The sequence below is a fragment of the Cynocephalus volans genome, chromosome 5 (genome assembly GCF_027409185.1).
Source record: "Cynocephalus volans isolate mCynVol1 chromosome 5, mCynVol1.pri, whole genome shotgun sequence".
NCBI classification, from domain to species: domain Eukaryota; kingdom Metazoa; phylum Chordata; class Mammalia; order Dermoptera; family Cynocephalidae; genus Cynocephalus; species Cynocephalus volans.
The window spans coordinates 158,025,462-158,052,900 of NC_084464.1; the positions used below are offsets into that span (position 1 = coordinate 158,025,462).

Here is a 27,439-nt window from a genome sequence, read left to right on the forward strand (position 1 = left end):
TGCCTGAGGCTCTGAGTGCCGATTCCAGCCGCGTGTCCTTGAGGCTCCGCTGTGTCGGCCGTGTGTCTGCAGCAGCTCCCGGGCTTGTCCCACTGTTTTGGCCTCTGTCCACACTCTCCCCCGTTGAACGCCCTCCTGCAGAGTGTAGCAATAAGCTGCTCTGTGATGTTCCTCTGAGCTCCCCAGGGTAGTGACCTGTTTTCACAGTACTGTGTGTATTTTTGTGTTTTTTTTTAATGGAGGGACGTGTTTCCCTTCTCCTCCTTTTAAACTCTCCGCTAGACTGCAGACTCTTCGGCAGCAGAGACAGACCATGGCTTTTCCAAAAGAGTGACCCCAGCGCAGGGTCCCAGCTTCGTGGGTCCTCAGTGAGGGTGGGAATGGCTGGCACCCTGTCCAAGGCCAGTGTTTCCTGGGGCTGTGACCACTGCCCCTTTCCCTGCATTTGGTGGACATGGGGAAGCCCAGGGCAATGCTCATTAACCTGGAAGAGGAGAGGAGATCATTTGAGAGTTACCTGATCATAATTCCCACCACCACCTTTAAGTGAATAATTGAAGCAGAAAACAGAATGTGAGAACGTTCCTTAAGATTTTTTTTTAAAAAAATTAGTTATGGATCTACGGTTCTCACCTAACTTTCCCGGTAGGGATTAGCACTAATCAGTCATCTTACTCAGGTAATTACAATAGCCTTAATAGCTTTCAGGTAAATTTAGTGTCTGAGTCTGTCATCACACTTGGTACACTCAAGGTGCTGTGTTTGAAGGGCCTGCTCAGTGCACAGGGCTACATTTTGATAGGGATTTTTAAAGTGAAAGGAGAAATACCTAGTTCTGTAAAGTGCATACGTGCAAATTTCTGAAGGTGCTTTCTATATGTGGTGTTTCTGTGCAATTGGTTTGAATGTGTCTCTTTCCCCACTTTTTGTTTCCTGTAGGCTTGCTCTATAAGAGATCCCAACAGTGGATTTGTGTTTAATCTCAACCCACTAAACAGTTCTCAAGGATACGTGGTCTCGGGCATTGGGAAGACTTTCGTGGTAAGAGCAATATGCATTTCCAGTTTGCTTTGAATCAAAGAGATAGTGTGTTGAAGTCGCCTCCAGTTGGTGATTCCAGGAGGCAGGTGTCCTGAGGAATAACCCTGGGCACTGTGTGATGGCAGCTGTTACCTGGGAGGAGATGAGAAATACAGATTTGAGGGGAAAATAAGTAAAACCATCCCACCATCCTGGCAGACGTGAGGACTGTTAGTTCTGACCCCTTGCTGTGTGTTGAGCTGCTGTGTCCAGGGCAGCGCTATTGGCATCACCTGGGAACTGTTAGAAATACAGATTCTCAGGCCCACCCTGGACCTTGTGGATCAGAAACTCGCAGGTGGAGTGGCGGTAGTAGTCTGATTTAACAAAGCTTCCAGGTGATGCCCAGTGAAGTTTGAGAACCACTAGTTATGAGGAATTGTAATTGTATTACTCTGTAAAAGGAAAATGACCTGAATAGCTGTGTTCTAGAATCTTCTGACAGCACTTCCTTCATAGACAGCGTGACGGTATGTCTGGAGCCATAAGGTGGAAAGTCTGTAAGTTAATGCCATTCGTTTATAAACTAAGCACTGCTAGAAAGGGAGAAAGCTTTTTAAAAATCTTGGTTTCGATTAAGCTTGCAAACAGGAAATTGGGATGAGAATATTTTGTAAAAATTTGATGCAGAGGAGAACTTTGGAGGTAAAATGCCACATACAGAAGAGCATGCAGGTTGACCCACAGCCCAGGAAAACACCTGAACGGGGTTTGTCCCTTCGCAGCACTTTGTGTCCTCCTATCCCCCAGTCCTCCAGCATTTTTTAAAAAGGGATTTTCTCCATTTCATAATGTGTTTGATAATGGCCTCCGTATTAAAAGTTAGTTCTAGTACTGTTGGTCATACTCGTTAGTATGTAATAGGTAAGCGTGTACTTAGTTGCCTGTCCTTTGTGAGAGGCAGGTGAGAACCTCATTGAACCTCATAAAGAACCCTAGAGACAGGCTGGAGAGGCTCTGCCTTGTGCACCAGCAGGGGCGTTAGCAGGTGGCATCTGCATATCATGGCTCTTGGTTGCAGACAACAGAGACTGACTCGGGGTAAAAAAGCAGAAATGGATTTGATTGGAAAGGCTTCCAGGCTGCTCCTGGGAGTCGGGCCCAGCCAATGTGCTGCCAGGAGAGCTTGGGACACCACTGCCCACGAGCCAACCACTGGGCATCAAAGGCAGAGCCACCTGGGTTTCCGCCACCCCAACCCGCTGGGCTCAGCTGCCACAGCTAATCCTCCCCATGCTGGTGGGACCTGAGCACCACCGAATGCAGGGCATGCAGATGCGGGGTGGTGGGATGTGGAGCAGGGCCCAGGCTTCTCTCAGCTCTGTCATCAATGTACAGGCAGGACTTTGGAGGAAGGAAGGGGAACCTACCTCTGATTTCTGTGATCACCCTGCACGCAGCTCATGTGACTGCAAGAGCACTTGACAGGAGTCTAGTTTTTATTGGCCATTGCTTAAGGAGGAAATTTTGGTCTTTAAGAAAAACACTAATAATATGTAGTCCTGAGTACTGTTTTCATTGTCCGTTAACACTGAACAGACATAGAAAAGTCTTTCTTTATCTTTGTACCAAAGACCATATTCTACTTCATTTCCGCAACTACTGTAAACTTAACTTATTTTTAATGGAATGATAATTTTATTAGTCCACTTTTGCTTATAACAAAATACCTGCAACTGGGTGATTTATAAAGAAAACAAAATTTATTGCTTATAGTTTCTGAGACTGGGAAGTTCAAAGTCCATCTGGTGGTGACGACAGTGACCCAGGGGTCTCACATTGCAAGATGGTGGAAGCAGAGAGAGCAGAGAAAGACAGACTCTCCTCTTAAAGCCCTCGGAACCGCACCCTGACCGCCATTTTTAATCCATTCACTACTGCACGGTCCTACAATCCAATCACCTCTTTAAGGCTCTGCCTTTCAATTACCATAATAGGATTTCCCACCCTCTTAACAGTCACAGTGGGGGCTAAGTTTCTAATACATAATACTTGCGGGACATAATTCAAGCTTCAGTGAGTTTTGGGGGGATATAATTCAATCCACTACAATAATCAACATCTTTAACAAATACAGGACATCACTTTATATTTACTTATAATTAATGACTTCAATTATGTATACTTTTAGCTATTTCTCTAAAATAGCTAAAAATATCGTAGAATTATTGCTTACATATATATTCCCTGTATTATATATGGACATTTTTACATGCAGCAGTGTATCTGATGCATTTATAGCTACATCGCTGTGTAAATAAAACCACACATACTGAATATTTGAGGCAATTTATGGGTGTTGCTGTTTCAACTTTGATTTTTGCCTTACGTTCTAACTTTAGGACTTAACTGCCCATATGTGGAAAGCTGGTAAATAACAGATGTTTAACCTGGGGGATTTTGTGTTGCTGGGGATCTTATCTGTGATGAGTGACGTGGCCTCAGTACCTCTGTGTGGTTCTTCCCGTCCGGCCTACAGTTTAATATCTGTGGCACGATGCCGGTCTGTGGGACCGTCGATGGAAAACCAGCTTCTGGCTGTGAGGCAGAAACCCAGATAGAAGACCTGAAGAATCTGAAGCCGGAAAGACCAGTTGGATTTGAGAAAAGCCTCCAGCTGTCCACAGAGGGCTTTATAACTCTGACCTACAAAGGGCCTCTTTCCACTGCCACAGGTGAGCTTAGAGCTGAGGTGTTTTTGCAGCTGAGAATGGGCCAGGGGTTGTGTGTCTGACAACTGTGCGCCTTTCTGAGCCTGTAGTGTGAGCACCTCTAGTGTTCTCATCGTATTCCCAGCCCTCCCACCCCGGGCACACGAGCACACACACTCACATGCCCTCCTGCTGTGTGGGCTTTGGCCGGGCCCTTTCAGTGTCACTCCGCAGCTCCAGAGGGATAGCACTAGCTGTCCTGTCCCCGTGAGCTCTCCTGCCTCCCCGCCCTGAGCCTCCACTTGTCCGGCACTTCCAGTTGTTCTCTGATGTGGAGCATGTCCACCTTTTCTTTTTTCTTGTTTCTTTTAGGTACTGAGGAGGTGATAGGGGATGATAATAAAAGTTATTTTATTTTTTTCCTAAATTTTCTCCTTTCCTCCTATTCTTCCTCTCAATCTTTATGGTATCTTTATGTAATCAGTATGTTTGCTGTGTTAGATTTGTTAACACTTCTACTCTATTATGCAGCTGTGTGTATGGCAGAAACTCAGTTGCCATTTCTTGTGTGATAAAGTGCAGGGTCTGGTCCAGGCTCTTATGGTGGTGGTGGTGGCGGCGGCAGCCACAGTTTCTGTGTCTTTAAACACTTTCTGTGTGCTAGTCCTACACTAAAATGCTGTTGTATACATTTTCTGATTAATTCTTACACCAGCCTTCTGAGTCTTCTCTCTCTTTTGTGCCCCAGCCCTTCTGTTCAGCCACTGCCTTGTACCGAAGGTAGCAGAGGTCATGGGACAAAGCTAGTGGCTCGTTGGTGGTTGGACTTAGGACCCAGGTCTCTTGGATTCTGATCCTGGCTTTGCCAACTACAGTGTTTCTGTGATACAGATGAGGAAATGGAGACCCACAGAGGTGCAGCCCAGGGCCACACAGCTGGTTAGCAGGGCTGAGATTGGAATCCACGTCTGGCTTCTGGACCCATGCGCTTTCCATCACGCCAGGGTCAACTTGGGAGGGTCAGTGTGTAGAGTCTGGAGGGGGGTGGGTGGCTCCGCTCTCCTGGATTTGCTACACCCCAGTCCATAGCCATCTGTTGCTTTTGCACGTCACACCTCAAGCTAGCAAATAGTGAAGGTTGTCACGGCCCAGGAGGGGAATTGCAGGGCTGAAGGAAAGCTTCCGTGGGTTCTGGGAAGGGCAGTTCAAAAATTGGGAACACGAGCCCAGGTGCCATCAGATCTATGAAGGGTAGTCCTTTTGAAAAGAAGTTAGGTTTCTTCTGTATAATTTGTAGGGGAGGATTTGGACCCAAGACCAAAGTTACAGCAAGATCATTTTAGTTGATTTAAAGGAGAACTTTTTAGTAGAGCTGAACAAAGTGGGTGGATGTGTTGGTTGCCTCGGGAGGAAAGAGCCACCTCCAGGTGACCAGCCCATGTGCAGTGTCCACCTCAAGGGCACAGCGTAGAGTGTATGGCGCTGGTTTCTGTTCATCCCATGTGGTTCTAGCCACGTTCATTTCCTCTTGAAGAGCTTCACAGGCATGTGATTTTCTCGTGAGTGCTGCGGCAGAGTGCCTAACCTCACTGAGCTCTGACACAGTCCTTTCTAAAGATAGTCATGGAAACTGGTGCCGAAGCCCAGGGACGGAGGGATTCTGGAAGGGAAAGCTGCCGCTGGAATCCTCCTGATGGAGTTGGCGAGCTCAGGGTAGCAATGGGGTGGTGGTAATCCTTTGCTTTACGGATGAAGGTTCTTAAACGCTTGCTCATAAAGCCGGCCACTATTTGACCAAAAAGCAACACGCTTCTTTCTTTTTATAATTCTTTTGCTCTCCAGTTTGACAGTACTGTTTTAAAATGAAATAGGTCAGTCATGTGTATAGGATTTCCTTTTTGAAAATCATTGTGTATTTTTCAGGGTGACCAGCATGGTCATGTGGTTGACACGGTCACCACATGTGGGCTGCTGGGTTTGCATCCAGCCCGAGCCCACTGGGCTGCAGCAGCAGCACTTAGAGCTGTGTCACCTCAGGCTTGCTGCTTTGCCTCCCTTCGCTTCAGTCCCTCGTGTGGGATGGGGACTCCGTGCTCCCCGGCCCCTCGCGGGTCATCATGGGAGTTAAACAACTAGGAGAGGCCTGCTCGGTGCAGCCACAGACCCCTGCACCACTGCAGCCTGTGCTGTCCACCTCGCTGCAGGAGCCCCCTCAACGGTCTTCTTGCTTTTGCCCTCGTGGGATAGTCTGTCTTCCACACAGCAGTCAGAGTGATGTCTGTTGGATGTTGGATCATGTCACTCCCAGCTCAGAGCCCTCTGGTGGCTCCACGTTGCACTTCCAGTGGAAGCCAGCGCTCACAGAGGCTGTAGCACGCCCATCAGGGCTCTCTGATTTATCACCTCTGCCCTTCCCCTCACTCCCGCTGGCCCCTGCATCTGAAACGAGAGGGCCTTGTGCAGCCTTTGTTCCTGGACAGCTAGCACATGTGAGGGCAGGCATGTCCTCCACTTCTCTCTCTCCTATATGGAGCAGGCGTTGAGTATTTGTTGAATAAGTCAAGAGATGACAGTTACATTGTTTTCTGATCTTCGGATTGATAACCTGATGCGGGAATTGAGTACTTTCTGGGAGAATAAGAATGCCAGGATGTTAGCTCATGGTGTAAACCCATCATAACGCAAGTCACTGTTGCAATCAGTGTGAGACCCTTCTGTGCTCAGGTCAAGTCACCTGACACAGTGCCCTGGCGGGATTGCTTCGGAGGGCAGCTGTGAGGCTCGCTGTGGTGGTGGCGTTGTCCTGCTGTGTTTATGGGCTGTGTCGTGCATACTGTTCTGGTTTCTTAAAATGGGGCCTTCTTGTTTCCCCAGGCACTGCTGATGCTTTCATCATCCGCTTTGTTTGCAATGATGATGTTTACCCAGGAACCTCAAAATTCCTGCATCAGTACATCAGCTCTGGGCAGGGCATCCGCAACACTTTCTTTGAGTTTGAAACTGCGTTAGCCTGTGTCCCTTCTCCGGTGGATTGCCAAGTGACCGGTAAGGCTGTAAAGTCTGAGAATTAATAGGCTGGTCGGGAGTGTGTGTGTGAGAGCGTATATGTGTGTGAGTGTCTGTGTACGTATGTCTGTGTGTGGATATTCGTGTTTGTGTATGGTGTGTGTGTTTTGTTTTACAGGCAGCATGATGTGTGTTACATATTTCCTTTGAGTGATACTTAGAGTTGTAATGTTTCTCTTGAAGAGAATTCGGAAACATAATTAGTAGTTTCAAGCTATGTTTTGGGATCAGATGCTGCTTAAGAACACAGAAAAAAACTCAGAGAAAAAAAAACAAAACAAATGCACACTGCCAAAGCCTCTTATTTGAGGCAGAAAAAGACGTTAAAACGCTATCAGCTGTACCCTGCAGCTGAGGTTGGCCTGCAACCTCCAGGGCGATGGTGCCTCCTGGTGGAGGGAAGTTTTGAGAGACACGGCGGGCGTGTGTTTCTGTAGGCAGAGTCTCTCCACCTCCTGTGGATTTCCTTGTCTCTCACAGTCAGAAATGTCAAGTTTGCGCCTCAGCAGTCTATCCTCGGGGTGAGAGGTTTCTCCAGGGCTAACAAGAAGGCAGAGTTTTCCAGCATATGCTCGTTGTGTTTCAGACCCAGCTGGAAACGAGTATGATCTCAGTGGCTTAAGCACAGTCAGGAAGCCTTGGACTGCTGTTGACACCTCAGTTGATGGAAAAAAGAGGACTTTTTACCTGAGCGTCTGCAATCCTCTGCCTTACATTCCCGGGTGTGGTGGTGAGCTCCGGCTAGTCTTTTTATCTAATCTGTTCATGTCGTTACAACATTTGACTCAGGGCCAACCTCCCTGCCCTCCTATTTCTCACCCTAAAACCTACTCTACTGATCTTTCAGGCAGTGCAGTGGGGTCCTGCTTGGTATCAGAAGACAACAGCTGGAACCTGGGGGTGGTACAGATCAGTCCACAAGCCGCGGCCAACGGGTCCCTGAGTATCGTGTATGTCAATGGAGACAAGTGTGGGAACCAGCGCTACTCCACCAGGATAACGTTCGAATGTTCTCAGATAGCGGTGCGTGTTGTCTGTGGCTAGTTCCATTTCCCATTGCCCTTCCACCTCTGAATCTTCTGTCTTTTCCAAAACTTGCCTGTCTTTTCACGGATATTTGGTCATTGGTAGGGTTTAACTAGAATGTGTTATTTTCTCCCAGGTCTTAGATGTTTAATAGATACTATATATTTTGCTCCTGGAGGTTAAAGATTGCTTAATTGTGGCTATCATTTGATTTCTTTTTTTTAATAAATGGAAAAAAAAGTAAACTGTTTTATATTATAGGGATCACCAACGTTTCAGCTCTTGGATGACTGTGAGTACGTGTTTGTCTGGAGAACGGTGGAAGCCTGTCCTGTTGTCAGAGTGGAAGGTAAGAGCCAGGTCTGTCCTTTACAAGCCATCATACATGTTTAAAGTAGCAGACGTTCTAAACAATAACGTAGATATGAAACCCTATAATCGTCGCATGTGGGATCATGAAATGCGTATTAGTGGACAGACACTTTCTTATCCCTGAGCTTTTTACTCTAATACATTGCTAATTTTACCAGTGACATTTACCTTACATTCCTGGGTTGATGAGTTTTTGTCTTCTCACACTTGAAAACACTAATGTGGGGTTTTGTTTTGTTGTGTTTTGTTTGGTGAAGAAGGCCTACGTTTTTCTAGAAGGCTGCTTGTCAGTCAGTTTGTGTTGTATATAAACAAAGTAATGTGGAAATGGCTTTTAATGCCCGTTTTAAGATGGTGCTAACCTGATTAAAATTTCTGAAGCCTTTTGCTAGAAGGTGAATGCACGAGCAGTTACAGTACCCTTGGCTTTTTGTGTTTTCTCAAAGGAGACAATTGTGAGGTCAAAGACCCACGGCACGGCAATGTGTATGACCTGAAGCCTCTGGCCGTCAATGACACCATCGTGCTTGCCGGCGAGTACACCTACTACTTCCGGGTCTGTGCGAAGCTGTCCCCAGGCATCTGCCCCACCAGTGACAGGTCCAAGGAGGTGTCATCCTGTCAGGAAAAGCGGGGACCACAGGGATTTCAGAAAGTGGCAGGTATGTCATCTTTTCCTCTGCTTTTGCTGCGGAAGAGTAGAATTAAATTTTAAGATGTGCCGAAGATGGCATTTCTCTTGAGGAGGAGGAATGACTGTTGTGTTCTGGTGAAACCACATGTTACTGTTTCTGGTTTCACTTGGTTTTCTTACCCAGAATACACATGAGAAGTGTTGTTAGCGTATGTTCATTTTATTCTTGTTCAGCTGTATAACTTACTGGCTGTAAGATCATATTTCTTTATCACAACATTGGGACACACTGAGCTAGCCAGTAATGGGTGTTCTGAAGTGTAGTACTTTCTAGAATTGAGTCAAAGAGGATGCATTTAGTATGGGGTTTATAAAACTTTCAGGGCAGACTGTTGGTCATTTATGCTCTCTCAGCAGTCAGGCAAGATTTAAATAAGTTTAAGAACTCTTAAAAGTAAAGCTGAGATAGCTAACAAGGTGAGTTTGTGGCAGCCCTTACGTGCCGTAGAAGAGTTGACGTTCTCTTACCTGATTAGGATGTCATTGTGCCATGATTTGTCTATCATGTTGCAACCTTGGGCAAGAAAAGGGCTTGGTTTTATTCCTCCTACCGTGTGATGTGACAAGGAGCCTGTGGTGCAAGGCCAGTAGGTCAAGGAGGCTTCATCTTCTAACTCTCTGAATGCGTGACGTGACATGACTTCTGGTAAGCACGGCAACCTTGTTTGATGTGCTTCTTCCTGGACAGGTCTCCTTACTCAGAAGCTGACTTATGAAAATGGGTTGTTAAAAATGAACTACACCGGGGGGGACACTTGCCATAAAGTGTACCAGCGCTCTACAACCATCTTTTTCTACTGCGACCGCAGCACCCAGAAGGTGAGCGTGTGCTGATGGCCGTGCAGGGGCATCTTCCACCCTGTTGTCTTTATAAAATGAATCTGCTCGCAGATCTCATGAAATCTGGTTAACTTAGAGTACATTATTTACAGAAAGTATGTTGAAACCTCCATCAGTTTGTAAAGATTTTAATGAGTATAGCCATCCCTTACGATTTTCATCCTTCGAAACTCAAAGTATAAACTAAACTAGAGTTTTGCATTCCCATTTTTTATATATGTTCATCTTAACTTTTTCAGCCGGTATTTCTAAAGGAGACCTCAGATTGTTCCTACTTGTTTGAATGGCGAACACAGTATGCCTGCCCACCTTTCCAGGTGACCGAATGTTCATTCAAGTAAGTTGATATATTGTTGACTCTTTTGGACAATCAGACTAATTTGATATGATTTTGCTTTAGTAATTAATGATCTCGGTGATGGGATTAGATTAGCCAGTTAGTTAATTTCTCTAGGCCTCAGTTCCCTAATTTTGGGGGGCTGGGGGACGCAACTGGCTAGTATAGGGATCCGAACCCTTAGATCTCGTGTTACAGCACCATGCTCTAACCAGCTGAGCTAACCAGCCAGGTCTCAGTTCCCTAATATTAAAGTGAGGAGTCGGGTTAGGTTGACTCTCAGATCCTTCACAGCCGTGAGATTCTGTGATCCTTTTGTGTTCAGATGCATGTGGGGAAGTGGTTGGAGCTGCAAGTTCATGGGTCTATGTGGAGTGGAGAAGAGGCCAGGAGGTCCCCTGCCCTCTGCTGCTTCCTCAGACACTGCCTGTGTCTGGGGATGCAACAGCAGGGACTGCACGGTCCCCTTTTTCCAAGTCCTCACAGCATGGAGCGGGTGATGGAGGGCCACGCAGATGGGCGGTGGTGTTGGAGAGCATGTGACAGGGATGACACCAGCCTGTAGGCTTTTCCGTGGCCAGCACGGGTCCTTTTGGTCTCTTTGTTGCCCGTGACTCAAATGCACCCCTGTGGTTAGGTGATGTGGTGGCTCTGGCGATGAGGCAGAGGTCTCCATTGTGTGTGAATTGCCACAGAATTGCTCTCAGAATGTTCCCAAATAGACACCTACGTCCCATCCCTGGAGACTCTGGTTTTGTAAGGCTTCAGTTCTGTATTTTGTAGGGACATGCTGACACTTCTGGTGTGTGCTGAAGCCACCCCGTAAATAACCACTTAGTCACGGTACTTTCTTGGGAAAATACAGCTGTTTCTGTTTCCTTCCACCCTCTGTCCAGTTGGGTCATCTGTTTTTTTCTATAGGTGAAATCGTAATTTAAGTCTTCGTCACATATATAAATATATACATTTAGTAATTTACGTTTAGTAGCTTTACGTCATAATTTTAGTAATGTTGCCTTTCCATTCAGTGTTTCACAATATTTTTACGTCAATCAAGTTCATTTCTCATTTCTGACGGATGTGAACTGTTTTTCCAAGTAGGCATCTCTGATTTACTTAGCCGTCCTCTACTGTCTTGAGGCTGTCTACAGTTTCCTGATATTTATGTACAAGGAGTAAATTTTTGTTTCCCTTGTACATAAAGCTTTTCTCCTGAAAATATTTTTAGGCTGAGTTTTTAAAAGTAGAATTCAGTAAGTCAAAGGATAATTTTATAACTGATAAAATTCGATACATGTATTTTGTAATACATTCAAGGAGTTTTAAAACACGTGAGATGAAACGAGTCTGCCCCTCCCCCACCCTCTCATCTCAACTTCACTCCACTTTTTACCATATCTTCTTGTAGTTCATTTCAGACCCTTCCGTAAGTCTAAATAGTACATATATACATCCCTGTTTAAAAATGCCGTTCACCAGGGCTGGTCTCGTCTCTTCCCTCCCTACCCCACTTTGGTTAGTTTTGATTGATTTCTTCGAGGGCTGCTGGTAGCACCTTGGGTCATGCCTGCTCGCTCTGTGTCTCGTGCCATCACCGGTAGCCATCCCTGGCTCCCTGCTGTCCCTGGTTCAGGCTCCTTTCTCGCACCTGCACTGCCAGGGTAGCTCTTGGTCTCTCGGCCTCCCCGCCTCCGCCCTTGCCACACATTTAACTAGTCCAGTGCAATTGTCGAGATGACCCTGTGATGATACGTCAGGCTGCGTATGTTGCTGAAACCCTTCAGTGCACTGACTGCCCATCTCCTCTGGAGCTACGAGCTGCAGTCCTTCCTGTGACTCACAGACCCTGCGTGGGACAGCCCGGGGTCAGGTCTCGGCTCGTCTGTCTCCTGCTCACTCCTGCACACTGCTCTACTCCAGCCACACCAGGCTTCTCGCTCTTCTTCCAGCGTGCCAGGCTCGCCTGCCTCAGGCCCTCTGCCTGCAATGCTTGTTGCCGGGCCAGCTGTTCCATTGCTCTCAGAGTTTACTCAGGTGTCAGTAAGGCCTTTCCTGGCTGCTCTGTCTAAAATTTCACCAACTCCTCCCACCCCCAAACTTTATACCCACTTCCCTGCCATTTCTTTTCTTCAGCTCTTATTGCCATCTAGTATACTATATGTTTTTAAAGCTTGTCTAGTTTGTGGTCTTTTTCTTCCTCTAATAACTTTGGTAAACTTCGTAAGATTGGCAGCTTTATCTGTCCTGCTCACTGTGATGTGGCTAGTTCAGCTTGTAATTTTTGGATGAAACAGCAATTTTCACTCTTCTAACATAGAAATGGTGTCTGTAATTGTTCTGCATGCTGGGCCTGGTGCTCCCTGGCAGCAACAGAATATTTGTCTTGCTCACCATCAGTATTGTGTCTGCTGCATGGTCAGCTCTCAATAACTGTCCATTTATGGATTTGTGTAGTAAGTAAGCCTTTAGCCTGAGCAGAAAGGTCAACACAGCCCATTTTTATTTTGGTGACTATTGATGGCCTCAGGTGTAGATGGCAGGTGGCCTGCCTTGGCTGCTCCTATGAGTGTCTGAGCTGTCAGCTCTAGCCAGCAAGCTCCCCTGCCCACTGGCTAAAGCATGGACAGAGCTGGTTTGTCAGACTTGTTTTTGTTGTTGTTGCTAACACTTAACTTTGTTAAAGCAAGTGTTGGAGTTTCCTGAAGTCAGAGTTGTGTTGTTGCTGGTGATTGGATGTGAGAGAGTTCATTTCCAGCCTAACATTCTGTCCCTGGGTGAGATTTGATTTACAGGGTGTCAGAGATAGACTGTGCCTGAAATACTTGAGCCTTTCCAGAAAGAGTGCTAAGTTTTTAGCAACAACTGACCCTAACCACAGCATGCTCTTCCCTTCAGAGACACGGCGGGCAATCCCTTCGACCTCTCATCCCTGTCAAGGTACAGTGACAACTGGGAAGCCATCACCAGGACAGGGGCCACTGAGCACTACCTCATCAACGTTTGCAAGTCTCTGGCTCCACAGGCTGGCACTGGTGAGAGGGACTCTCCATGGGTGATGCTTGTAGTCAACATCAACAGGGAAGATGGAGTAGGAGTAGGATTCTTTGAAGGTGCTTTACTCTCTGCAGCATGTGAGTAGTTTGGCCAAGAAGCAGCAGCAGGAGGAGTCATGTAAGGGTCTAATTAAGCTGACCCTCATGTGGCCCAGGATAAACCAGTGCCGAGGGCACTGCTGGGAGCCTTATGACCTTTTTTGAACGTGAGGAGATAGAGGCAGATAGAAGTAAGGATGGCAGCGAGTGAGCTCCTACTAGCAGGGGAGGCAGGAGGATGGAGCGGGGATCGGCTGTGCGGCTGTGCATGTACTGAGTGTGGGGTGGTCCTCCCGTGACGCAGGGCCAGCTCACCCAAGCCCTTAGTGCTGGGCGAGATTAGAAATCAGTTGCACACGTGGGCCCAACAGCTTTCCCCAGTGATCTTGGTGCCACCCACGGCCTCTTGGAGTCTTGAAGATGCAACTTGTCGCGTTTTCTTGGAGTTTAGTACAGCCCCACCCACATCTTACACGGCCCAACTCCAAGCGGGTACTGGCTTTTTAACTACAGAAAGTGGTTTTCATCCTCTGTGGTTTGAAGCTGAGGGCCCTCTTCTTGCCTCACTGTGCTCTAGACCCACTGGTGTGGGATTAGTTCACCCAGGGCACTTGGCACAGACATTCGGGAACTGAGAAACCAGCAGAGCCCTTGGTAACTTCTTGAATAGAGAGAGTGCATGAGTGTAGGCCGTTTACAATGTTCCACTGGCTTAATGTAGGAATTTTAGTCCTGTCATATCTGGGGTTCAGAAATAATTCAGCCCATTGCATCTTGAATACCCCTCCATATCCCATGCCTGCCCCTAGTCCATCTGTAGTGAAACAGCCTTTACATGAGTGAGGACTGATGGGTGTCATTGTCGTCTGACCTGTGTGAAAGAAGGAGCAGGCGGTAAGGAGTGTGAAGTTCTGTGGCAGTCTAACATTCCTTGCCAGAAAAAGTCGTGTTCTAGATTGGAGACTCACTGAAGGTAACTCTTGACCATGGCTTGTCCTGTTACAGAGCCCTGCCCTCCTGAGGCGGCAGTGTGTCTGCTGAATGGCTCCAAGCCCTTGAACCTGGGCCAGGTGAGGGATGGGCCGCAGTGGAGAGATGGCATAACCATCCTGAAGTACGTTGACGGCGACTCGTGTCCAGACCAGATTCGGAAAAGGTCGACCACCATCCGATTCACCTGCAGCGAGACCCAAACGGTAGGTGGAAGCTTCTTAGCCCCCGCTGCTGCTTTGGGGAGCTGTGCCCCCTTGAGGGTCAATGGCACCCACGTCCTTATTTCCCTGGAGACACAGAGTGAAGAGCTCAGGGTGACACAGCTTAGTGGAGGGCCAGGGCCAGCAATCGGGGAAATGGACTTCCGCCCTGGCTCCTGAAATGCTTAACCTGGCAATCCTATTTCAGAATGAGTTGCTTCTCTTTGGAGGTTGATAAATCCCCTGAAGGTGGTAGAGAAAAAGTGATATCTGATGACAGGCCCTTTGTCTCCATGGAGGCAGCTTGGGAAGAGCGAGAAGGCTGGACAGGACTGGGTCAGAGGGGCTCTTTCAGCCTTGCTTGGCTAATTACCTACCACTCTAAACTGCCTCCCTGTTAATCGCACGGGCACGCCTGTCTGGCCAGTTGCTGTGAGGCTTAGAGAGCAGGGGTAGGGAGTGCTGAGTGTCCCTTTTGGCACACAGTAGGTGAGCATTCGGTGGGGCGTCACCTGCGTCAATGGTTTCTCTCTGAGGGTGTGGTGAAGCTCTGTGGGCTGTTGTGTGCTTAGGGCTGTCGCTGCGTTTGGGGATGAGGTCCTCTGGGCAGTCTGCTCAGCGTTCAGATGGGCCACCCAGCACCCTGCAGCTGTGCAGTGCTGGAGGAGCCTGGGACAGGGGAGCTGCAGGTACTGGACATGCCCCTTGACTGGAGGGGCAGGTGAGGGTTCCTCTTGGGCAGAAAGTGCAGAGGAGAGAGCCGGGAGCCAAGGGGCCCCGGAAGCCTGGCCCTCGGGGTTTTCTCATCTGTGCCTGAGCAGGGAGGCCCTGGGCTCCACATGGGAAGGAGAGGTGAGGTGGTGTGTCGGGCTCTGCATCCCTTGTCCAGGAGGCTGGACCCCAGTGTGGGCTTGTCAGGTCAGGCCACCAAGCTGTTGTGGGTTTTAGCTGGGGAGGAGGCTCTGCTGAATGGATCTCACCCTGCTCTGTGGTGGACGTGAGCATTTTGAAATGCCCAGAGCAAGCAGCAACCAGGATCAGTGGAAGGATTAGGAGAAATGACAGTTCTTTTGGTGGGTCTTTTCATTTTGACCATAATAACAGATTTTAGTTCATTTTTTAGAATTGTATCAATTATTTCCTCATTTGTGTCTCCCAGTAGCCATTGGCACATCCTTTGCCCACTTGTCCCTAACCCCTGCCTTGTGCCTCTGCCTCCGCCTGAGGAGACCTTCCTGGCCCTAGAGTGGGTTTTCTGGCTCTGGGGAGTTTCACCTGCCTGTGTGTGCATATTAAGCCCGCAGTGCCCCCTTGGGAACACACAGTGACCCTTCGCTTTTCCGATCTGCACCCCATCCCATACAGACATTGAGATACAAATTCCCTGTGCTTCTGGTGTTCTCCAGAGAAGCTTCCCCGTGGTATAAGTTGAAATATGCTATACATCAAACTTGTGCGATGACTGTGGAAACTCTGTCCTGTGTTGTAGAACTCTAGGCCCATGTTCATCAGTGCCGTGGAGGACTGTGAGTACACCTTCTCCTGGCCCACGGCCGCTGCTTGTCCTGTGAAGAGCAATGTGCACGACGACTGCCAGGTCACCAACCCTAGCACAGGTGAGAGATGGTGCTGGCCACCAGCCCCGGATCAGGGGATAGACAGTGCCAGTCACCAGCCCCGGCACGGTGGGGGAAACCCAAGGAGCAGCTGTGGGGAGGAAGGCTCCTTGGGCAGAAGTTTTCTGTGGTGTGTAGGGGTGTGTTTGGCCACCTGTGTGAGCTCCCTGGGGTCACTGTGTCCCCTCCTCTTCTGCTTTCCAGGACACCTGTTCGATCTGACCTCCTTAAGTGGCAGAACTGGGTTCACGGCTGCGTACAGCGAGAAGGGGCTCGTCTTCATGAGCATCTGCGAGGAGAATGAGAACTGCTCTCCCGGAGTGGGTAAGGGCGCTGCTGCTCCCACGTCATCTGACTTTCCCATCCACAGGCTGTCCCCGGCCTGACCGCATGACCATGGCACAGGAGATGAGGGGAGCCAGCAGGTCAAACGCTTTTATCTCTTGCAGCAGTCAGCTGACAGGGCATGGGGATGTGTGGCCATGTGATGAAACGTTACGTGTACTGTCTTACCTATGATTTCGTAGTGTGGGCTTGCAGACTTCTTATCGGAAAACTGGCCACTGAATCTGTGACTGTGTGTTTTTTCTTCCACCCTTCTCATGTGGTGCAGGGGCCTGCTTCGGACAGACCCGGATCAGTGTGGGCAAGGCCAACAAGAGGCTGAGCTATGTGGATCAGGTCTTACAGCTGGTCTATGAGGACGGCTCCCCTTGTCCCTCCAAATCTGGCCTGAGCTACAAGAGTGTCATCAGCTTTGTGTGCAGGCCCGAGGCCAGGCCGACCAACAGGCCCATGCTTATCTCACTCGACAAGCAGACTTGCACACTCTTCTTCTCGTGGCACACACCTCTGGCCTGCGAACAAGCGGTGAGACGGCACGGCAGCATCTGTCAGTACTGTGGGTCACCCCCCTACCCCCTGCCCACCGAGACCCCACCAACCTCAGCCACTCCTGATTGTCCCACTACTGAAGTGGAGTGAAAGTGCCAGCTGCTGTGTAACAAAGCGTTTTGAGATGTTTATCCAGTCTTTGGGCTTTTTGTTGTTGTTTTAGTGTTTAGTTTTTGTGGATGACTTAATGGTGATTAGGAAAATGTTTTTGTAGACTTAAGTGCGGTCTTTCCTGTTTAACAGACGGAATGTTCTGTGAGGAATGGAAGCTCTATTATTGACTTGTCCCCTCTCATCCACCGCACTGGTGGTTATGAAGCATACGACGAAAGTGAGGACGATGACTCCGACACTGACCCTGACTTCTACATCAACATTTGCCAGCCGCTTAACCCTATGCATGGGGTGGCTTGTCCTGCTGGATCCGCTGTATGCAAGGTTCCCATTGATGGTCCCCCAATAGTAAGTGTGGGAAATCCAAGGGTGGAGATCACTTTTAGCAATAACTTTTGTGTTGTGTTTCTTGCTTTCAATGGAGAGTCACTCAAGCAGAGAGTGCAGAAGTTAGCTGGGACTATGTGTGTTCTGGGTTTGCTAAGAGAAGATTATTGTGAGGGTTTGTACATGGAACTATCAGTTGATAATGGTAGCCAGAAAGTCTTTCAGCTGTGTAAGAAAATCTGAACACATAGGTATAGATAGACTTTTCTGTATCATGTTAGGAACCTCAGAGTTGACCCTAATCAAGAGAAGTGTTTAGGTAAAGTGGCAGGAAAGAACATTGGCATAGTTTGGTTTCTTTCTTTGAAATGCTTGTCTGGTGTAATTAAAACACTTGTGAAATACAAGCACTTTCTTTGATAACAAGCTCTCGTTAAGGGCAACATCAAGTTTGCTAATAGCTAAATGTTCTGCCTTGAAGTTTTGGTTTTACATAAGCATTTTTTAATATAGATTTGGATCTTTACAAATTGTCTGCATGAGTTACATTTATATTTTGTCAAAACCTTGGTGTGTCTTAGTACTTGAAATGTATCTCAAAAGTTGTCTATTTCTATATTAGTTTCTATATTATTTACATGCTTTAAAAGTTGAGTCCTCTCGTGAGATATCCAGATGTCCTTTTAAAAGATGGATATTATATGGCACTGGTGTGGAGAAACGCTGGCGGTGGGTGGGGAAATCGGCCACAATATGAATTAACAGAGCTTCAACTGTGTAAGAACTGGAGGGCCTGAATAAACTGAACCTTGAGGAAGCACTTGGGTAACATCCTTTCTCACAGTGCAGGTTGGGGGTCCTCAGTCGTAATCATTTTTTGAGAGGTCCGATCTGCTGTATTTTTCTGCTTGGCCACCTGTTGTCAGATTTTTAAAACAGTAATAAGTTCTGTAATTGGAGAGGGTGTTGTGTCATGTGATCCAAACATGCCCCATGGTGATGAATGAAGAGCATTGCCACTGAGAACAAAACACACACACATACTACATACTGTATACACACGCACACACACACGCACACACACATACTACATACACATACACACATATACACACTACACACAAACATACTATATACACACGCACACACATACACAGGAATACACACTACACACACACATACTACATACACATGCACACACATACACACTATACACCCACATACTATATATACATGCGTGCACACACATACTATATACCTACAACACATACACCCACATACTATATACACATGCACACACATACACATATACTACACACACACAAATACTATATACACATGCACACACATACACATATACTATATACACACACACACATACTATATACACATGCACACACACATACACACATACTATGCACGCATGCACACACATACATATACTATATACACATGCACACACATACACATATACTATATGCACACACACACATACTATATACACGCACATATACTATATACACATGCACACACACATACTATGTACGTATGCACACACATACACATATACTATATGCACACACACATACTCAAATATACTGTATACCCATGCACACACATACTATATATGCATGCACACACACACACACACATACACATGCACACACATACACATATACTATACACACACTATATGCCCACATACTATATACACATGCACACACACATACTATATACATACAGCACATACACCCACATACTATATACACATGCACACGCATACACATTCTATATACACACACATAATATATACACATGCACACACATACACATATACTATGCACACACACAAATACTATATACACATGCACACGCATACACATATACTATACACACACACATACTATAACACATGCACACACATACTATGTACGCATGCACACACATACACATATACTATATGCACACACACATACTATATACACATGCACACACACATATACTATACACACACATACTATATACACATGCACACACATACACATATATATACACACACACACATATACTGTATACACATGCACACACACACTCTCATTACATACACCATTCCTGGCCGTTCACTTTTCTTTCATCCGTTTATCCATTCAAAAATATTTAGTAGCCACTGCACGTCAGATGCTGTGCTAAGCAATAAAAATGGATAGTGAACAAGACCATTCTCTCCCTGTATGTGAGAGACATACCTCATAGGCACTGTCCTGCCCAGTGAATGTGCAGTCCTCAGGCAGTGCCAGGCAGGGGAGATGGGTCAGCACTGTGCGGGGGTGTGTTACTCGGGTTCCTGCCTTCCACCATCAAGTGGGGGGGGACTGTGTAGCGTTCTTGATATGACTGCAGAGAGAAATTCCTGTTGCTTAGAATCTCTGAAGATTGCATATGAGTAGAAATAGAACTACCCTTACCTTCAGATCAAAACTAAAAACCACTGGCATACTGAAGGTTCTGGATAGCAAGACTTCTCACTTGAGTTGGTATTAACCCAGTTTCTCTAGATGCTACTCATTTCAGAATTGAGGAGGTATGATTTTTGCATTTCTGTGTTAGCTCTTATCCACTTACCTTGGAAACAGCTAATTCCCTGAAATACTGTTTGCTCCTGTTCTTTGTTTAGGATATTGGCCGGGTTGCAGGACCTCCAATACTCAATCCAGTAGCGAATGAAATTTACTTGAATTTTGAAAGCAGTACACCTTGCTTAGCGGACAAGCATTTCAACTACACCTCACTTATTGCATTTCACTGTAAGAGAGGCGTGAGCATGGTAAGTAAGTGTGTTACCTGTTGTAGCTAGTCGCAGGAATATGGATTAGGGAGCTGAGGCCCGGTAACCATAAAGCACATTTCAGGTCGAAGGATACCTTTATTCACAATGTATGCTTGGATAATATGGTACATCATGGGTACATCTGAATGATTTGAAATCGTTAATTAAGGAATAAGTAAGCTCGCCCAGCACATAGAGTTAACAGCACATAGAGGCTTGCTGTAACTTAAAAACATGGAACCCTTGAGTAAAGAGATGACATTTACCTTTGATGACTGAAAACCAAAAGTGTTAATTTTTTTTTTCCTTACTATAACATTACTGATTTTATTCTTATTGGGAAGTCAGACAGACTTTTGGGCAGCTATAATCATTGAGGACATAGTCCAAAATTCAGAAGTTAGCAAATAACAAAAAACCTCTGGAATCAAATAGCCACAACATAGTAGTACATTTTACTCCTGAGGAGGTTATTGGCTGGTATTTTATGTGCAGTTTTAAAATATCAGGCTGGCCAGTTGGCTCAGTTGGTTAGAGCCTTGTAAGACCAAGGCCAGAGATTCGGATCCCTGTACTGGCCAGCTGCCAAAAAATAAAAAATAAAAAAACAAAAACACCACCAGCTTCTGTTTTGTTATAAGGGGTTTTTGCATCCATTTTCTCATGGCTCCCTCTGTGAACAGGAGATAAATTGGTAAACTCCAGGCCCCATTTTATGGGGACTTAAAGCAGCTCTGCCTGCTGCACGGGTGGACACTCTGTGCCACGGGGAGCATGCTACACAGCCTCTTGCCTGTGCTTCCCAAATCCACAAAGCTCTGGAAACTTGTAACTCCTTTAATATGAATAGACTAAGGCTGTTTATGGTCTGTATGCATCCCACGTAATGTGAATATTCATCTTTCTGCAGAAATAAATATTAATGTGCTTGATTACAAGACGTGTGTGTGTGTGTGTGTGTGTGTGTGTGTGTGTGTGTGTTATGTACTAGAAATCAAATATCCTGAGTTGTCCCTTAAAATCCTAAAGGTGATGAGTTGCAAGGCTCATCTGATCCCAAGGAGTTCAGTTGATGGAAGATGGATCTCTTAGGTGTCTTAGAATTTCAGTGGAGATGACTTTCTGACTTCTTGGCTTGGAGCAGGTTGTAAAGGGAAAGGTCACAACGAAGGTTAGATGCGGGTATGTTGACAGTGTCAGGAAGTGACTTAGCAGCTGCCTGACAAGGAGGAAATTATACTGATTGAGAGTGGGGCAAAAAGAAAGTTCCACTGCCTGGGGTCACTCCATACAGAGGCCCAGGGCACCTTAAAGCCCTTGGACCTGTTCATGAATCATTGAGTGTAATGACCATTTGAGTTATCAAGGAAGGGTGACGCTGTATTCAGGCAACTCCCTTATCTGCTTGTAGATGTATCTGCATGTTTGTGCAAGGGTGTCTGTAAATGCCTCTGAAGACACACGTGGTGTAAGACAACATGCACTTAACCTTTAGAAAGGCCTCCATTTTCAGTAGAACTTCGTTCTTGGAAGGGGATTCTTCTGTTCTCTCAAAGACCCAGCTCTCAGTGAGGGACACTTGACTGTCTCACACTGCCAAATGAAGAACATGGAACTGTACTTAGCTCTACAGCCGCTGACAACTCTACAGATCCAATTAGCTGATGTTATGTTAGAGGATTCTCAGATCAGCTGCACACCGAGGATGATTGCTGGTTACATGTTTTTAGGAATGAGGCATCTCACACTGAATGTGTATTCCAGTTGTGGAAAGATTTTAAAGAGATTTTTCTCTTCTGTGGTTTTCATCTTAAATCACAGAAAAAAGATTTTTAGCAACAATTAAAAATGAAATTTCTGCCTTATCTGTTTTTCTTGCTCTTGGATGAGGGGGAGGGATAAATAAATTGATCTGAGAACACTCAGCCTGTGGAATAACTGGCTGCCTTGTGTTTAGCCCTCATTATAAAAGCCACCCACAGTGTGTCGGGTGGCGGCGTGAAGATGCTGGTTGTGCGCGTATTGGAGCACTTGGCCCTTCTTTGCAGTGGCAGGGCTCAGTTTCACAGACTTCTTTCTCATGACATTTAAGGATCATTTAAAGACTTCTCCCATTCTTCTTTTGCACTCATGGCACAGAACATCGAGGCTCTCTCTTCTTAAGTGAAGGATGATGACCTGGAGTCAGTGAGGGAGTTTCAGGGGTGCATCGGGGAAGAGTCAGAGGTTCCTGTCCCTGCCACGAGGACAGCAGCCACTGTTGCTGAGCATTCCTCCCCTCCAGAGAGAGGCCGCTGCGGGGTGCCCAGCGTCCCCGGTCCTCACAGTGTCAGCTGCAGACTCCCTCTCCTGCGTTCAGCATGTGGGTGGGGGCTTGCATCTCTGGCACCTGCTGAGGGGTAGCAGTGCAGCACAGCTGCTGTGCCTACACCCTGTGGCTCTGTTGACACCAGGGCACTCCTAAGCTGCTAAGGACCAGCGAGTGTGACTTTGTGTTCGAGTGGGAGACGCCAATCGTCTGTCCTGATGAAGTGAGGACTGAGGGCTGCGCTCTGACGGACGAGCAGCTGCTCTACAGCTTTAACCTGTCCAGCCTTTCCACGAGCACCTTTAAGGTAAGTCTGCTGCCCAAGCCTTGCCATCGCAGGTGGCCGTGGCGTCCCGATGCCTGGCTTGTTTTCTGATATTTGCTTGTGTTTTTAGGCAGTGTGGTGTCTGTGACCAGCAGGGGGTATGTGATCACTTTGACAGCACTTGGAGAGGGTGGCTCCCTGTAGGGTACCTAAGATCAGTGTGTTAGGAAGGTTTCTGGATTGTGTGGCTAAACACAGCTCATAGTTATGTTGAGCCTCACAGGCCAGAGTATTTCTGTACATAGGGCTTCGTGAGGATCGAGTGACCCAGTGATGTGGGCAGTGGGACATTTTGTATCACAGAGAACAAGCAAGGTGGCTCGGGGACACACACGTGACCATGTGCTCTGGGGCAAGGGCAGAACTGGTGTGGTTGGCAGAAATCCACTGTCTCCAACCTGGCATTATTATAAGGGGCAGCTCTTTGTCCCCCCAGAGGTGATGCATAGAAGGGTTAGGAGGTGCCCTTGACTGGAGAAACGTGTGCTGGAGCCCTTGGCCTGTGTGTCTGTGGACTGTTGTTATGTCCATAAGGTCGTGCCCAGGGGTGGTGGTGATCTAGTTATCGCCAAGATAAGCAGCGTGGGGACCAGGTCCCGGATTCCAGCACCTCCTGTGATGGCAGCTGAATGGAGACTTGGGAATTCTGTGCCCAGGTGCCAGCACCCTGGCTCGTGGGAAGGCACGTTCTGCCCACGTGCAGGACCCTCCCACGAGGCATGCAGCAGGTGTGAGGCCAAGGTGGGGTGGAGCTTGCACACATTTCAGCGTGGAGCATCCACTCTGGACTTGTGTAGTGCTCGCCGCTCCCTGTCTCAAGGGAGTAGACGTGGGCTTCAGGAAGGTGGGCTGAGGGCCCCAGTTGCAGAGGACAGGCAGGGCAGTCAGGAGGGAGCAGGAGGAGGGAAACTGGGCCCAGACGTGGAGGTAGCTGTGACTCTTCCTAGGGGCCACAGAGGGAGATGCCAAGGGCCACAGGATGTTCCTTGGCACCCTCTGGAGGAAGGCCCCGGGCCTGGCGGGAAGGAAGGTCAGCACAGCTCTGATGCAGGGACAGCCTAGCTTCTCTGCATGTGCCCATCTCCTGCGCAGGCTGCAGTGGCAGTTCTCTCATCCCCAGAGGTCCAGGGGCTGCCGCTGTGTTCACACCATGCTCGGTGTTTGTCCAGGTGACTCGAGACTCGCGCACATACAGTGTGGGGGTGTGCACCGCGGCGGCTGGGCTGGACCAAGGAGGCTGTAAGGATGGAGGCGTCTGTCTGCTCTCCAGGAGCAAGGGGGCGTCTTTTGGACGGCTGGCATCCATGACACTGGATTACAGGCACCAGGACGAAGCAGTCATTTTAAGTTACATGAATGGTGATAGTTGCCCTCCAGGTAAATCTTTGCAGCGGGGTCAATTTTAAATTCCTAGTAAACATGAAGTTAGACTTAGTGTCAGGAAAAAAGTGAGGGATGAAGCTTCAAGTCCTGTGAGTGCTGAAATGTGGGATTTGAACATGAACCATCGCATCACAGCCCTGAGTGTGAACACTCAGCGTTGAATCACAGCACATGTTGTCAGTCGCCTGTTAGGTTTTGTCAGGTGAATCCTGGCTGTCACCTGGGTAGTGTAGGGAGGACAGCGTCCTTTAAATGCTCCTTGTTGTGCTTTCTTAGGTGATCATGCCTGTCGAGGCACAGCTGATGTAATCTGGTAATCTGGATTGTTTGGATGTTCTTCTTTCCAGAAACTGATGCAGGTGAGCCCTGTGTCTTTCCCTTCATATTCAACGGGAAGAGCTACGAGGAGTGTGTGGTGGAGGGAAGAGCAAAGCTGTGGTGTAGCACAACCGCCAACTACGACAGAGACCACGAGTGGGGCTTTTGCAAACACTGTAAGTAGGAGAGCGGTGCGTCCTGGCGTGGCCCGTTGCCACAGACACTGATCCTCTCAAGGCTCGGCTCATTCTGAGACCTTTGTGGATGTCCAAGTGAACGGCAGTAATTCTGTTGCTTGAAACGTTCACAGAAAAATGTTTTAATTGCTCCATGGGATCGTTGGGTCATCTGATCTGCAGACTGCAGCAGGGCTGTGTTGAGATGTGGATGCACAGTGGCCAGCTGGGCCCGCTTGCTAGCTGCAGGGACTTGCGTCCACGTACCAATTTTCAGCCTTGGTGGTTCGAATTCATGCCTAAGCAAAATTGCTGCCTGTCATGGGTTTAGGGTGGACAGTGAGTATTCAGGAAACCAGGGGACTCATTCATTGATGCTCTGCTCTGTGGCAGGCAAAGGGCGGGGCCTGGGGTTTCGTGATGAGCCAGATTTAGTGCCCTTGCTCCCACAGTGTTTAGAGATCGGTGTCATGAGAGGATCCTACTAACACGATGTGCGTTCCCGAGGAGATCCGGATAAACAAATGGAAAATTGTGTAATTCTGTAAATGACCAGGGAGCAAAATGGGACTTGTTAAGGAACTATAGATGTTAAATTTACAGGGGACTACTATAGTTTTGTTTTGGAGGCTTATTTTGATAGAACATTACTCTTGCTCCATTGGGTGACACTCAAGTTTTTAGGTAGAGGTGTTTTATTATTTTCTGGACACTGGCCGTGGTCTGACCACTTTCATGCGTGCCCCTCCAGCAAACAGCCACCGGACGTCTACTATTATATTTAAGTGCGACGAAGATGAGGACATTGGAAGGCCACAAGTCTTCAATGAAGTTCGTGGGTGCGAGGTAACGTTTGAGTGGAAGACGAAAGTTGTCTGCCCTCCAAAGAAGATGGAGTGCAAGTTCATTCAGAAGCACAAGACCTACGACTTGCGGCTACTGTCCTCTCTCACGGGGTCCTGGACCTTCGTCCATGAAGGAAACTCGTGAGTACCCGTGACCACTGGCCAGGGGTGTCACGCTCTCAGCAGGTGGGAGCTTAAGAGTTCTTGATGGTAGTTGGCTCATCATGGTTCAAAAGATAAGCACCCCACATACCTGTGATACTGATGGTGGCTTTGACTTCAGTTGTGCTCTGGGAGGCAGCCCAAAATGTCAGTCCCGGTGCACTGGGAATGGTTCTGAAGTTGGAGGTGGGGGGAACGGAGTCCTGGAGAGCAAAACGGAATCTTCAGAACCCAAGGAAGCTGGATGGGCTGAGTCAGGCTAGGCTCAGTTCATATTTGGGCATGGGTCTGGCCACTGCTTGGGTTGGTGGGAGGTGTGTTGATTTTCTTAGATCTTGGGCAAGAACTCCTTAGGCTTTGCTGGGTGGGAGGGTTAGCTGTCCTGACTGCTCCATGTGCAGAGTGCCCACTCTCTGCCAGGTACTCTGTCTGCAGGGCCTCACCGCAGAGCAGGAGCATGAACTTGAGCTCCACATGAGGTAATGAACCTGCCAGGATTCAAGCTGCCCCCCTTTTTTTTCTGTTGGAAAAACTATTTTAATGCTACATTCACAATGGAGTGAGACACTTGGTTATCAGAACTCTTACTTTTTTCTGAAAGTGACATTAAGAGCCTCACCCTAAGTGTCTTAGGGCAAAGACCAAACTTGCATTCCTCCTTTTGTGTCATTTTGTAGGTACTATATAAATTTATGTCAGAAAATATATAAAGGGCCCCCTGACTGCCCTGAAAGAGCCAGCATATGCAAAAGGAGCGCATCTGGTGACGTACAGGTCTTGGGACTTGTTCACACGCAGAAGCTGGATGTCATAGGTAAGGCCTTTGCATGTGTCGTGATTGGTCCGAGGGTCTGCGTCTGTGTTGGGAAGGTGAGGGTATGCTTGGTGTGATGGGAGAGTCGGCTCGGGCTGGGCTGGGACTGCCAGATGTGATTCCTGAGGACTGTCAGGCATTTTGGCAGCTCTTGGAACATTCAAATAAGTGCTACTGTGTACTATCTGAGACTACGGGTAGCAGTCTGTGTGTTTAGTAGGCATTGGCGGTTGTGGTTAGGTGCTTCTGTCCAGGAGGAAGTCAGAATGTTCGGTTCCTCTGAAGCTCATATGATCTAGCTGCAGATGGAGTGCCTAAGTCTGTGTCTACACAGGTATTTGTTTAGGAAAGCCAGACAGGTGCACAAGCACTTGGTAGAGATAATTCAGGGGTACATTTTCGTAATGTCTTAACAATTTGGAAAATAGTAATGATGCTTTCCAAAAGTATTAATAGAAAATTCATCTTGCAATTGGTTGTTGAGGAAAAGATGTTCTCTTTCATTATTTAAAGGAGGAAGATAGAGTGTTCTCAGTTTAACAACAATTGGAATGTATTGGAGAGATCGGTAAAGAAAAAAATCCACCTTTGCCTTCAAGCTAGAGTGGGATTCCCTGAGTTGTTCTGATCACACCATAGGATGACTTAAGTCAGCTTGAGATGTTGAAATGGGGAAAGGAAATTCCAAGGAAATCACCATCACCCTTGACAAAAGTCAAACCCAGGTTCTGCAGTTTAGTAGTAGAGGGAGAGGTGCCATACGGCAGGTAGTGGCCAGACCTCCAGCTTGAGACGTGTCCCCGCTTTGGAGATTCTTAATTAGCTGTGTTGCCGTTTCCACATTGCTTGAGAAGGGCTAAGGGTGGGAGGGTAGTTGAGAGTAGCTCTTTCCCTATAATCTATTTGACCAGTCTTTCCCTTAAGCCTTCACTAAAAGTTTTTGAGGCAGGAGGAACAAAAGAGAATAGTCCAGTGAGTA

General features: G+C 47.4%; 1 protein-coding gene across 1 annotated transcript in view; it reads left to right on the forward strand.

Annotated features, from left to right (window-relative positions):
• The window catches only part of IGF2R (insulin like growth factor 2 receptor), a 103,525-nt gene that overhangs the window by 63,524 nt on the left and 12,562 nt on the right, over positions 1-27,439 (forward strand). The window contains exons 21-41 of the mRNA XM_063096166.1: positions 940-1,041; positions 3,560-3,755; positions 6,606-6,776; positions 7,384-7,527; positions 7,645-7,820; positions 8,085-8,172; positions 8,642-8,857; positions 9,578-9,708; positions 9,969-10,066; positions 12,962-13,098; positions 14,164-14,354; positions 15,841-15,967; positions 16,172-16,291; positions 16,581-16,837; positions 17,105-17,323; positions 19,977-20,126; positions 22,583-22,744; positions 23,932-24,139; positions 24,493-24,639; positions 25,391-25,625; positions 26,324-26,460. Coding sequence (XP_062952236.1) covers positions 940-1,041; positions 3,560-3,755; positions 6,606-6,776; positions 7,384-7,527; positions 7,645-7,820; positions 8,085-8,172; positions 8,642-8,857; positions 9,578-9,708; positions 9,969-10,066; positions 12,962-13,098; positions 14,164-14,354; positions 15,841-15,967; positions 16,172-16,291; positions 16,581-16,837; positions 17,105-17,323; positions 19,977-20,126; positions 22,583-22,744; positions 23,932-24,139; positions 24,493-24,639; positions 25,391-25,625; positions 26,324-26,460 — 3,412 coding nt within the window. The remainder of the gene's footprint in view (positions 1-939; positions 1,042-3,559; positions 3,756-6,605; positions 6,777-7,383; positions 7,528-7,644; positions 7,821-8,084; positions 8,173-8,641; positions 8,858-9,577; positions 9,709-9,968; positions 10,067-12,961; positions 13,099-14,163; positions 14,355-15,840; positions 15,968-16,171; positions 16,292-16,580; positions 16,838-17,104; positions 17,324-19,976; positions 20,127-22,582; positions 22,745-23,931; positions 24,140-24,492; positions 24,640-25,390; positions 25,626-26,323; positions 26,461-27,439) is intronic.